General features: G+C 42.7%; 1 protein-coding gene across 10 annotated transcripts in view; it reads left to right on the forward strand.

The window, feature by feature from the left end:
- sdk2b (sidekick cell adhesion molecule 2b) overlaps positions 1-14513 on the forward strand; it is a 286226-nt gene that overhangs the window by 219888 nt on the left and 51825 nt on the right. For all 10 annotated transcript variants that reach the window (XM_085762334.1, XM_085762331.1, XM_085762338.1 and 7 more), the window contains exons 5-7: positions 8485-8618; positions 12099-12210; positions 13195-13385. In XM_085762334.1, the coding sequence (XP_085618460.1) occupies positions 8485-8618; positions 12099-12210; positions 13195-13385 (437 nt within the window). The remainder of the gene's footprint in view (positions 1-8484; positions 8619-12098; positions 12211-13194; positions 13386-14513) is intronic.

Here is a 14513-nt window from a genome sequence, read left to right on the forward strand (position 1 = left end):
TACGCTACGGAGGCTGATGGGATTTCTTGGTTTCCCTCATCAAACTCATCAAATACACAATCCAACAAAACGCTCTGTTGTTTTAGAGGCAAATGACGGAGACAGAGTTGTTTTCGAGGTAAATTCATGCAAAACCGCTGATGCACGTTCCCGTCGAGGGCAGTTTTCCGGCAAGCGGTCTCTGAATTTGCTTCGAAAACAACTCCGTCTCGTAACGTTCTGTTATTATCTCATAGCGTGGTGAATGTGCAGGTCACAACTTGTCCACCAGAGCGTATTTGATGAGTTTGATGAGGGAAACCAAGAAATTCCATGAGCCTCCGCAAGCGTAGCTCTGAGCAGCTCGCAGCTCTGCTCCGCCGTTCTAAATAGCTTGCACCGACAAATAAATTATAAATAAAAAATAAATTATGGCGATGGCAATTTGCCAAAATGTTGAACTATCCCTTTAAGGCACCATGTCAAGGCACACAAGACAAGTCAAGGCACCACGTGCTACGACCATGGTGGCAATTTTCTCTTCATTTTAAATCAGTTTTCTTGCTTTCCCTCTCTGTGCTTTTTTCCCCATCTCCTCTCATTGTCCCCTGCTCCTGCTATTCCTCCTCAGGTGTCATAACTTTAATTTGCCGGCTCTCCAGGGGTTCGTCTTGCTGCCTCTCAGTGTGCTGCTTAATCACACCTTGGCAATAGACGAGAGAGGGTGGGGGGGGAGCAGCCTGAATCAAAATAACTGTGGTAATCACCTCCAACCAATCTAACAGCTAATTAAATTCACACATCCTTGGAAGGATGTTGCACTTAAAATACATCTTTTGCTGCGTCGTGTTTACATTTATATTGTGATCAGCTTTGCCCTGTGCTCTGTGTGGAAAATGATGGAAGTTGCTTGAGCTGCTTCTCTCAAATTGCATCATTCAGTCCGCATCAGCATTTACAGAACACATCCAGGATAATCTGATCACAAGCAGACACCTCAAAATACACAGGAGGTGTCATTTCAGCTCAAGACGTCACCAAAACACCAGGATTAGCATTTGATAGAACTTATTTAAATCTAAATCAAATATCAAATCCATTTATCAAATGCAAATCTTTTAAATACCTAGGGAGTTTGTTTAAGGGAGAAGGGAGACAGGTTCTTTGTTTTATGAATGTTTAGCACATTTACATGCACATAATCGTCCTGGTTTTGATCATATTGGAGAAACCAAGTGTGTCTCTCTGTCGTAGCTCTGCTGATCTGCAAACATGCACGACTTGATTCCTCATTTCTGTGAGTTTCATCAACAATTGAGCACATCAATATGCATTCAATATTCAATAGAAGTTGATTGGTCAACGCATTTGGTCGTGGCTGAAATATCTCAACAGCTATGGAATGGATTTCTATGAATTTTTCAGCAGATAATCGTGGTTTTACTGACTCTGATCATCTACTGACTTCTCCCACAGCGCCACCATGAGGTTGACATAAAAAAATATCTTCATAAGCACTTGTTGGATTGCCGTAAAATCTGGTTCAGACATTCATGTCCCTGTTATGATGAATTGATCAACATTGCTGATCCCTCAATTTTCCATTGCGCTCACTGGTTCCAAATTTTAATTGGTTTTAATTGCTTCAGTGCTTTGTTTATGACCAAATACCAGCAAAGCCAATGGCATCAGCAACAGTATTTTTTTTTGTTTGATTGCAAATTGGCAAATGTTATCCTCTTAGCACACTGAACTGAGGCTACTGATGCTGGAAAGTGTATAATGCTAAGTGCTGAACATCAGCATGCTGACACTGTCAATGTGAGCAGATTCAGACATTTGCATTTCATTCAAAGCCTGTTCACCCAGATAGACTTGTTGTTCATTCAGCACAGCAACCAAATGACTTTCAACCATTTCTTTTTATTCCAAAACCAAAAGTTATAAATACATTTGAGTATTTGTTTTTAAATTGTCTCATTTGAACCTGAGTTTACCAAACAGATCATTACATTCATTATTCAGCTAAATGACCAGATGCTTTGTTTTGTACACTGAAATGAGAGAAGGGATTAATTATTTAATAATAAATAGCTTTAACACTCGTATAACCAGATTTAGATTTTCATCACATTTGGAAAACGGTGTGTTCATTTCTGAACTGGAACTTGAATCCTCTGGGGTTAGAAAATATGTAAATTCAAACACAGTAAAGTGTGAACACGACGTACCACTCACAGACCCTGGATGTGTGAAGGAAACCCACATAAACTTGCTTGAATACAGTATTTCTGCTTCCCTGCTGCCAGTTTCCCCCTGGCAAGGCAGCATCTCGCTGTGGGACTGTGACTGCTCTCTCTTTGCCATGTGGCCTCTGCAGCTGTTGTTCTTGGCGTCGGCGAAGACTCCTGTGCTCTCTCTCTCTCTCTTCTGTGTGTGTGTGTGACAGTACTACACCCATAAACTTGGGATTCACTCATTGTAGTGTTTCTTTCTGATGGTCCTCGCTGTGCTCTCCCTCTTCACTTGTCTGGGTGCAAGAAATTGTGTCCTTGTTTGACTCGCAGCTAAAAAATGCATCGCTAGGCATCGGTCTAGCTGCTGTACAGTACAGTGGATCTGTTCCTTTCTGCTGTTCTGATATAGAGCGGGATACAAGGAGAGAGAGAACTTATTTAGCACGGATTGGCCATTATTCTTCCCATATGCAACGGAAAAAAAACTTTGGCAGGGTCTTTTCCATTCGGTTGCCGTGATTTGTTGTGTTATTTTGGAGACTTAATGCGCTGTATAATCAGAAGCCTTTCGGTAAACACATTTGATAGGAATTGTTGGACTACCCTCTCACTATTTCACCTCTGACAACAACAACTTTCCTCCCGCTACCTGCTTTCCTCCCCCCAGAAACTTTACATTGACACTCAGTCATGGATTTATCTGTATTACTCTGAAAACAACCTTGTAGAGGTGTCCGTGAAGACAGAACACAGAGGAGCCTGACCCGGAGGAGTCAGTGGGAGGACATCCCTGACACACGCCCATTGTAATTCCCTTGAGTAATCTGCTGTAGCTACTGATCAATTAATGGCCCCTGCCTGTGATGCGCAGGTCCTGTCAGTCTGCTATGGATTCCCCATTAGTCACGGGGGGCCAGTGAATAGCCAAAGCCCTTCCTCTACATTTCACTACGTCCAGCCGGCCGGTATTAGTCATGAACCCAACGATCTACAGGTCAAAGGGAAGGACTGTCAAGGAAGAGCAAGCTTCAACTGAACTCAATGAAGTCTTAAATGAGTAATTACATGTATCTGGGGCAGCACCTTGTGTTTATTTGGTCTATAAAACGGCTTATTTTGTTCGATCAGTGGTTCAAAACCCATTATCGTTGAGAATGGCACTCGATAGACCGCACATCTCCATCAAGGCCAAATAATCCTGCACATGTCAAATCCTGATTATTATGTACAGTATTGTCACCACCAAAAACTACAAACTCATAGATGTTAATAGCAATGATGTGTGTGATTTTCTTTTTTACATCAAGATCTGTTCATTATTTCTTGAGAAACTTGTGAAAAAGTTAAAGAAACCCTGAGGAGTTTGCTTTTGGTTATAAAAGAGTCTCATATTAATGTGGATGAATCTACATTACCCATTTTCGATAAATATATTGTTTTGTCTTTATAGTTATTTTGATATTATTATTTAGTGGTCGACTCGCCCAGCATTTACTAGTTTCCTGGTTTCCCGGACGCTGCCCGGTGGGTCATGGGAAAAACGCCGCCGGATCGCTAGTTGGTATCATTTATGGTCGGAACTACGACGGTATCTGATCGCCTTTTAACCTCTGACTTTCATTCTTGATTAATGAAAATATTCTTGGCAAATGCTTTCACTTTCATCCGTCTTGCGCTGGTCCAAGAATTTCACCGTGCGGGCGGAGGCTCATGGGAAATGTAGTTGAAAACACTTCCGCTTTCCGAAAGTCCTCGTAGTCACTTTAGTTAGTTAGTTTTTGAATTTAATTCATCTGTTTAATATACTCTTGAATATGAATATAATATAATAATGAATATTTTTTTATTATTATCATTATGGCTTATAAGATGTCAGAGAAGGTTTCCGAGGGCCCAAAGTGATGCTTAAAAGCTCCTAAATTTGTCTGAAAAGCAGTAGAAACCCCAGAAATATTCACTCTACAATGATATTAAACAGAATAAATGACCCAAACCCTCAATACTGGAAAACCTGGAACAAGTAAAACTGACTGCAGTGATGAATTGATCATCAAAATCATTAGTTACGGATCATCAACGAATGGTTCCAGCTCCAGCGTGGATAGCTATAGCTATCAGTTGGCGGCGTTATCTAAGGGAAGCCTTTTGTGTTTGATGTTGTAAACACCAAACGTTATAAATGCAAATCGAGGCTGATCGTAAATGGAGTTCATTTAGATGTCACCTGGTATCTTTTTGGGACATCCCTCCCTTTTCCCCCTCGCTGAGGCCGGTTCTCTGAACAACTCAACCAACCAAGAGCGACGGGGAAAGCAGAACGCGACCAGTGAGCCACAAATCTCTAGTTCATGCCCCCAGTGAGAAAACAAGTGGCTGTTTTTATGAGCAACACTCCCTCACCTCTCCTCCTCCATCTCTCCATCCCCAGGAGCTGTGGCTTTTTCATCACAGGTCTGCTGAGCAATAGGGCATGCAGCCTGCTCGCTCTCACTCGCCTTTCCTCCCCCCTCCCTCTCTCCCTCTCTCTCTCCTTCCTTCCCTCCCTCTCTCTGGCTTTCTTCTGCCGTCATCTGTCTACCGACTCCGCTTTGAGTCATACCTTAGCCAACCATGTGAGCCGCTTGATCCCGCCGACCCCTCTCCCTCTCTCCTGGGGGAGGCCATCAGTCGACCAGGGCCATTTGTCTGCATGTAATGGAGGTCTGAGGCTGTGGAGCGAGGTTAGGCCCCTCACGGCCCAGCAGAGAGGGACAGCGACGACAGATGCCAAAGCGCTCCAGAGTGCCCGTGCGGCTCTGTCAACCTGTGTCAGGACTGGATTAACATGATAAGATATGCATGCAGACTGACAAATAGATTGAAACAGACACCAACATGTGCTCTTATAAGCTTGTGCAGCAGAATACAGAGTCCAGGGACAATGTGTTCCTAATTAAAGAGTGCAACCCTGAATCATTGTTTATCTAATTTTACTGTAATGTAATTTGTTACTATTAATGAAAATTGGAGAAGGAAAGCATCCAGTAGCAAATGAAACATTTAAACATCCATCTCTGTGTTTCAATCAAACGTAAATCCTCATCACCATTATTGATTAAAGTGCTACAGAATCATTATAAGGCTGGCAGTCATTGAAAAGCCACCCTTGATGCTAAACATAAATAAATTGATCCAGAAGAAAGTAATTGCATATGAGACTAATACTGAGTCTTGCTGCAAGCAACAAAAAAAGAAAAGGGGTTGAACATAAAGCTGCACAGTTGGCCGAGAGCAGCTGTCCAGCACTGCCAGGCTCTCTTGTGGGCCCCACAGCTCTTCCTGGAGAATGATAATGGAAAAGGAAATTGGGTTGGAATAAGGAGAGAGAGCGTTTCAAAGACGCAGGAATAAACATAAAAACCAGACAGAGAAGGAGGCATGTTCACACATATCTGATTTGTCCGAATTTCTCAGCTCTGTGGCTTGATAAATCCCCGCGCCGTGCCGGATACGTGGTAAGCAACCATTACGAGCCGGCCTCAGACAGCTGCTCGCGACAGCCACAGAGAAGGCTGCATGGGGAATAAGGTTGAATAAGGATGACCAGGACGCATCCAGACAGAGAATGAGAACGATAAGGAAATAAGTGACACGCTAAACACAAGAAATGACTTCAGGCGACTTGTTAAATAAAAAAATAAACAGAACAATTTCATTACCTCTTTAAAAACCAAATTCTTGCCTCCCTGTCCCGGCTCCCTTGGTGTACATGTAAAGTCATTCTGGATAATTGGCTTACTTTTAATTTCTTCCTGCATCATGTGGTCTTTGATCCCCGAGGCTTGGCGAGCACGGCGACCCCTACCGCAGCGGCCCTGATTACAGGCTGAGGGGTGAGGCTGCCCAGCAGGGAGGCACATTAAAATCAACTAACAGAGGTAAAAAGAATAAAGAAAAAGAGAAGCCTCCCCGCTCCTACCAACATCGATGGAATCAGGATTTCCTGAGGAGTATTGTGAAATATTGAGTAGCTGCACAGGCACCTGGACAGACTTACCCGGTGTGATCATTGTAGAAAGCTGGCGAGAAGAAAAGATAGCACTTATACGATAATCTTTTACAATACTTGATATTGTTTCAAAGAGCAGGGGCTGTGTTACAATGGGGACACGGGCCCATTGTGAGGTTGGGGCCCCCTATAAGTTAGCAGACTGTACATTCATGCTCAAGAGTTTATGAAGCGACAGGTAAGGAAGTTAAAGCCCTGGATTGTGTTCCCATTTTAGAAAGGTCCTGGGCAGTCACCTGGGATTCATTCGGCGCTTTTGGACACTTCCGTTATGCCCACATCCCTGAAGGGATCCATAATTCATAGCCGTGCGTCCCGGATGTCACCGCTCCAGCGAGCTAGCATTAAATATTTACCGCAGATCATAAGCTGCAGCCATTGAGGCCTGCCAGCCCCTTTAGGAAGACTGTTTTCAGTCTCAGCATGCACGGGGAATCACAAATGAGCCCGGCGACTGGGGCCCGCTTTCAGATATTTGAAAATCAATCACTCCGGAGAAGGATCTCATAAGTCATCATACTGTAAATGCTAACGGCACAGGTAGCTATACGCAGCGTACACAGCACATCACTCTCCGGGTGCTGTGTCATATCCATTTCCACCGAGCCTCTCGGGAGCCACAATTAGAGATGATAAGTTTTTTTTTTTTTTTTCTGTCTATACAGTACCTGTAAATACTGTATGTGCGCTTGTATACCCCTGCACACACACACCTCCACATATCTAAGCATATTCTCACTTTCTCACCAGCGCTTTTGCTCCCTCGATAAGGCACAGCAGGTAGTTAAATCCCCCGCTGATGTGATGAAGGTCAGACCGGGGGAAGGAGTAGATTGAGAAGTGCAGCGAGTCGGATTGGGAGGAGGTGAGAGAGAACAGGTCGTCAGTGGTGAAGCAGGAAAGCGGCTTAATTGCACCTGACGAGGGTGGAAAATGTTCAACTCTGGTGCAATTACAGTACATCTGTAGAAGACGCCATTACATGCAGGGGATGGATCAAAGATTTTTTTCTTAGTTGTTTGTTATTGATTACTAAAATCACTGCCATTCCAGATTGAACGCTGCCAATAGCTCTGGGAACTTTATAGAGAAAATGTCGAAAGGGAAAATCAAAGAGAAACGCCACACAGGAGGGAGAAGGGGGGGCAGGTAGGGGCCTCAGCCATTTGAAGGAACAACAGCGACAGTTTCCTGAAAGACCGAGCCTCCTCTCTCAGAAATGTGGATATTTCTAGTGTGAGTTTATTCTGAAATTCTGTCTTTCTCTTATTTTTGAGTTCAGTTGTTGCATCACTCGCACATGGTCACGTTCAGCTTGTGGTGGAATGGGAGTAGATGAGAGAGGGGGATGGAGCGGCTGATGGAGGGATAAGGCCGGAGGAAAAGATATATGTGGAGGAAGGCACCCGGTTGGAACGTGCTATCTACATCCAGATTGTTGAACAGGCACAGAAAATAAGAAAATATTGATTGTAAACATCACGGGCTGTAACATCAGGGAGGGGGGGATTGGGGAAGACAAGGAGGAGGAGGAGGAGGAGGATGATTTCTCTCCCAGTGGCCACTTGCGCTACATAGTCGAGGGAAAGTCCAAGAGAGGACTGGATAGAGAAAACAACACACCAGGTATTAGCTCCTATAGGACACCTGCTGAAAAATGAATCAGGCTTTTATTTATTCAGGCATAATTTCAGCAGCTCAATGAGTGAGAGGCCATTGTTTCGTGCCAGAGGTTGTTAGCTGCCAAAATGCAGGCCACAGGAAGCAGAGGGGTACAAATAGCCAATTAAAAGCTCTGGATTATAATGCAGGACTATCATATTTCAGAGGACCATGAGGCCAAGTATGAACAGGGGAGGTTGTCAATATCTCTGCCTTGCTCAGTCAGCACCAACACATTGTTTACACATTGTAAATCGATACACCTAATGCTGCTTGAATGGAGTAATTAAAATGTTTAATGCCCTTTTCAGCCGTCGGATCAAGTGTGACGCTCACCAGACTTTAGCACTAATTAGGCAGTCCGGGGCAACATTTGAATTATTTTTTCCCTAGGAAGCTTTCTCTGAACGTGTTGATCTTGAACGCGCACATGAAAGCGTTTTCCATCTCGCCGGGCGCCGTTCACCTCACCCCGACTTCTCCTCCTCCTCATTATCGTCTCTTTTTTTTTGTTTCTTCTTTCTCACTTTGTCATGCGGCTCCTCTGCTTCCCTGCAGCGCCATCACACTGGACAACACGCTGGTCATCCTGTCCACGGTGGCACCGGACGCCGGGCGCTACTACGTCCAAGCGGTTAACGACAAGAATGGGGAGAACAAGACCAGCCAGCCCATCACCTTGTCAGTGGAGAGTGAGTAACTACATACTTCATGATGATTGGAATAATATTGGCAGTACAGTATGTGACAGGCCTGAGTATTAAGTGTCAAGCAGAAATAAAGGTTTTGCTTCCACCACACACAGCCAGTGTTCCTATTAACAGCCGTTTAAAGGGATAGTTCACCAAAAAATGAAATTCAGTCATTAGTAACTCACCACATGCTGATGAATACTCCGGAGTAGTTTTTTATTCCTCAAAGTGCATCTGGAGAAAATAAAACTACACAAAAACCTTGAAATATTCCTCCACACCGCTCGTCCGCAGCAATCCAAGTGTCCTGAAGGGATAGAGTCCAGAGTTTATAGTCAAGAGCACACCAGGTAAATTCAATACAGGACTGTTTAGGCTGTAAAAATGTCCTAAATTACGTTGTTTTGAATATAAACAGGCCCTATTAATCTCATATAAAGTTTTGTTGGACTACGAACCGGCCTCCCGAGTCTCCAGATGCACTTTGAGGAATAAAAAACTACTCTGTAGTATTCATCAGCATGAGGGTGAGTCACTAATGACTGAACTTCATTTTTTGGTGAATTATTCCTTTAACTACCAGTTTGGAAGAAATGCTGTTAGTTAGCATCAAGTTTCACCCAGTGTTAACTACCTCAGTATCACTTCTTTTATAGCGCCGGAGGTTTCAACCGTTGCTGTTTTTATTATGCAACAGGTTATAATTGCTATTGAAAAGCAATGGGTCAATATAATATTGGTGTTGTTTATTACAGCTTTTGACAAGTAGATTTAAGAGTACTGTAGATGTAAGTAAAATAACTATTAATGTTTCTTCCAGACTGTTATGTAAACTGTCGTCATGCTAACACTCGCTTAAAAAACTCATTAAATAGCTCCTTTGAAATATCAAAATGAAGAGTACTCACTATTTAAAGAGGACTCTGTGGGTGTTTAATATTTCATATAATGATGAGTAGTTAAGAGTATAACATTGCATAATGTAAATTAAATTAGTTTAATTTTCATGTAATATTTTAAATACAGCACTTTGTTTAAGTGTTTTTACATTGTTATAATGCAACATTTATTAAAGTAAAGGATTTACTTAAATCAATGTTGCATTTATTAAAAAGCTCAGTCTTTATGACAAGATTTGATTTAACTGCACTCAATTATGTCTGTGGCCTCATTCACACATTGTTACAGACGTTCACACAGAGGGAGGAAAGCTGCAGGGAGAGGGGCGCAAACACACTGTACTGCTGCCAAGTAGTTCTTAATATTCACCAGCATCCTTAGCTCCAACAGCAACAACAACAACAACAAAAAAAACACAAGATACACAAATCAAACCAATTCAGATGGCTTCAGCTCAGCAGAGTGAAATATAAGAGGAAACCTGACAGACAGCATCTTATGACACGGTAGACTGGAGTTCAGTATGGAAGTGAATAAGGAGGGTGAGGGTAAGATATTACAGTTGACAACACGAGGGAGCAGAAATAGCCTGTGGCACATATGGAGAAGAGTGGCAGAGTTGATTATGCTAGTGCTAGAACACACACACACACACACACACTCACACATGCACTGACACTCTGGTTCAGGTTAGATAGAGAGCCTAGTGGGAGGTCTCAAGTCAGCGGGATTGTAGTGGATTCATGCCTGGCATTTACATGAACATTCCACACATGCTCCACATATGCACACATAAACACGCACACATACACACACCGGCTGGCTGCTGGGGGAGCCTGTGCTGAGGGCTTTGTGTGTTTAAGTGAGTTTTTTTTTTTTTTATATATATATAGTATATGCGTGTGTATCTGTCAGTATCTGCTGGAGCAGCTGTTCCTGCAGTGACGCCTTGAACACCGCGCTTCCCATGAGCTCTCCTGGCTACGACAGAACTTGCAAGAGCGAAGGGGCCAAGGAGAACCCAGAGGAGACGAGGAGCGGTTAATGTTTACTGGTTCCATAGCCGAGATGGAGTTTAAAAACTTCAACAAGAGTAAAAATGTGGCTGTTATGCTGCCGACATTGTTGTAACTGCCTCGTTTTTTCTAAAATTGAATGTTGCTTTAAGAAAAGAGTTTCACTTTTTAGGAAATACACATATCTGTGGTTTTTTTTTTTTTTCTGAGAGAGATGAGAAGACTTAAAAAATCAATACTGTGGCAGTGTGTTAAGGATAGGGGGTGGTAACTGCCATTCCAACATCCCACCAGTCCGACATACTGTAGTAGGCCTCTAATTGTCTAAATGGCAACACTTCATTTTCTACCAATGTCCTATCATTCTGACAATTTTTGCCTCCTATGGTCGGAATAACGGTATTTTTTTTCTTTTTTTAAACATCCTGCCTTTCCGAAAATTCCTTTAATAGCGTATTTTTTTCCCCAAAAGATTTTGCACTGGTTGGGTTTAGGCAATGAAGAAAGGAGTTAAGTTTAGTAAAAAGACCAGGTAGAGGAACCTGGTGATGCAAGGCTAGGTAGAGGCTAAACAGGCAGACTAGTCCCTGTCTGTCTAAAAACCCTTGTGTCCAGTCTTGTGTCAATGCCGTGCTCGTCTCCAGCTCCACACACACAACCGTGACATTGACATTGATATTGTCGCTGCATGTCACACTTTTCAAAAATGTTGAATTGAAAAGTAAACAAGAATTCATTCAGGTACAACTATTTCAAATGAGCAGTTTTTTTTCCCGGTGTTTTGCAGTCAGACCCTGGCCTTGCATGTGTGTTTGTGTGTGTGTGTGTGTATATTTGTGTGTTTGGCTGTAAAAAATAACAGCCGTGCAGAGCATCTAATGACCCAAGATGGGTAAGATTGAGCCATGACAGCCCCTGTAGCTACATCTGACATATAGAGCCACAAGCACACTCCCAGGGCATGATGGGATTGACGGATCAGTGTGAGTTTATCACAGACATGACACTCAAGCAGCACACACACACACAGACACACACACACACACACTGTGCTTTCACTGCCATTGGCTGACTCTTCCTGATGCCCACAACATAAACCCAAGCAAACACAAACAGACATAAACTAGTTTTCTGAGTTTTATACGCACATGAAAACGTGTGTGTGTGTGTGTGTGTGTGCATGCATGAGTACACACACCCCTTCAGCTTTGTTTTGGTCAGGCAGTATTTTTCTCTTCCCGTTTGTGGCTCTCCAGTGGACATCTTATTACACACAGTCAGTGCGCTGTCTTGTCATATTCAGCCCATCTCTCTGTCAGAACTCAGATACTGTGCGTGCACTGGTCAGCTTCAATATTTCACGTCGATGAGCGCCCACAGAGTTCACCGGGTGGAAATGAAACATATAGGACACCGCTGTCCTGAGAACTCCCCAACAAATCTGCCAGTGGACTCTCCACATTTTGTCTCTATTAAATATATCTGCTTCTATCTGTCTGTCAAGACTGTTGCTCTCCGCTTAACCTCTCCATGTGTGTGTGTGGCAATCTGTCTCTTTGTCTAGATGTGGGAGGTCCTGCAGACCCCATTGCCCCCACCATCATCATCCCTCCCAGAAACACCAGTGTGGTCACAGGCACCTCGGAGGTCACGATGGAGTGTGTGGCCAACGCCAGGTAAACATCCAGGAGCTGCAGGGTCAAAGAGTGGTTTGTTAAAGGCTCAGATCATCAGCAGATGTCACAGTAGACTTCAATGGATTGTCCAACACTGTTTGTCAGGATGAAGGCAGATATCACAAAATCTGGGCAAAGGAATACAGTAGCACTAGAAATAAGAGAGAGGACATGTGGGGTTTATGGTTTAAAGGGATGGTTCAACATTTTGGCAAATTGGCCCATTTCCATAATCCCTATAGACGTTCCATTATTATCTCATAGCGTGGTGAATGTGCAGGTCACAACTTGTCCACCAGAGCGTTTTGGAGTTGTTGGATTGTGTATTTGATGAGGGAAACCAAGAAATCCCATTAGCCTCCGTAGCGTAGCTCTGAGCAGCTTGCGGCTCTGCTCCGCCGTTCTAAAAACAGCTTGCACCGACAATTAAAGGTAACAAACCTACTCCTAAAACTATAGGGATTATGGCAATGGGCCAATTTGCTAAAATGTTGAACTATCCCTTTAAAACCAGAGGTTTGTAATCCATACATACATTTTAGAGCTCATTTTACTTTACTCTAGAAAATAAAATATACTGGACTGTACAAAGGCCCATCCTAACAAGAACATTTTTGCACTAAATTGAATACATTCCTTGAGGGTTGAATGATAAGTAGTAATTGATTCCAGTATAATTTCTCTAGTTTTTGTTCTCTAGGCAAGTGTTTCTTGATTCATGAAGTAGTACAAATGTGGGTTTAGTGTGGTGTGAACTGAAGATATTTGGCATCACCTCAGCCCAGTTCTTTTTCTTCCATATGTGGTGCTGCAGCAGATTAAACAAATTGATGGATACGTTTCACATAGTGAGAGAAATCAAATTTGGATCAGTGTTGCTGAACCAGAATCGTTCTATCATCACGCACAAAGAAGCACACATTCATATAGGGATTAGAAAACACCTGACACCTCTGCTTTGCTTTTGTTGTTTTCCTTCTGTAGACCTCTTATCAAGCTGAGCATCTCTTGGCGTAAGAATGGCGTGTTGGTGACCAGCGGCTTGAGCGACTTCAACCGCAGACTGACCATCCTCAGTCCTGTGGTGAGTGACTCCGGCTACTACGAGTGTGAGGCCATTCTCCGAAGCAGCAGCGTCCCTTCCGTCAGTGCCGGGGCTTACCTGCATGTACAAGGTAAGAAATACTATTAAAAAATGTTTCTTTCCTTTGTGTTATCACATGTAATTATTAGGGGTGACCTCGAATAGCCAGCTGTGCATCGATTCAATTCGGAGAGGTCTTATTTGACTTTATTTATCAACCTCGTCTTTGAATTGTCACAAAATGTGGTTATGAAAAAAAGATTGTACCATTCTGAATATAGAGGGGTGGTCCCTGCTGCTGAACATCTGATTTTACATGGGTTCAAGGTTTGTTTTATTTTACAAATTATTTTAAAATCCAAAATCCAATTTCAATTCATAATATACAGCAGATCATCAGATTTCTTTATTTTCTTATAATATAGGCAAGGCCATTTTAATACAAACATCACAGTGAGTGCTTGAGCACTCTCTCCCTAAATTGGGGCCTAAAGTTTTATTTACAATATTAAACTAAGGGACACGTTCTCTGTCTATCGATCGTGCAGCACCTACACACATACACAAACAAACAAAACAGCGCTGTCCATGGTGCTGTGACACTTGACCCCTGAACCGTCTATACAAGCACTGATACACATATCATGGCCACACAACCATGGGACTTAATGATTTCATTCTCCATACACACTTGTTCATTCACAGCACTCAAACTCATACTTGTCACACTGAAAGAAAGACGGTGACATCGTGCATAATACCTCTAGTCACCCCTAGTAATTGCATAATACATACAGTATATAATGTAGCATACAATACAGCATTGTTGTATCTTGTTGCAGATGGTATCTTCCATGTTAACGCTCTGGTTTCACACTCATTCACACCTCTTCTCCTTGAGGAGGAGGTCAAATTAGTACTATTCTAAATCGTTTTTAACACGAGCCCCTGAGGGCAAGAACATGTATATAACAGAAAACGCAAACAAACTTAGATTGGATTGGAAAAGTTCTTTCTTGGACTCAGTGTTTGTTTTCACTCTCAGACAGTATTTTGTCCGTAAGGTTTAAAATGGTTTGAGATTTACTTTTTTATTATTATGCTACAGGAATAGAGAAAACAATATGATGAGCACTAATGCATAATTCCTGCCTGTGCTTTCACATCAGCATGACAACCTGAATGAAAAGTGTTTCTACTTTTAGCTTCATACATTAGA

The sequence above is a fragment of the Trachurus japonicus genome, chromosome 19 (assembly GCF_045865225.1).
Source record: "Trachurus japonicus isolate A0001 chromosome 19, Traja_1.0".
In the NCBI taxonomy this organism is placed as follows: Eukaryota; Metazoa; Chordata; class Actinopteri; order Carangiformes; family Carangidae; genus Trachurus; species Trachurus japonicus.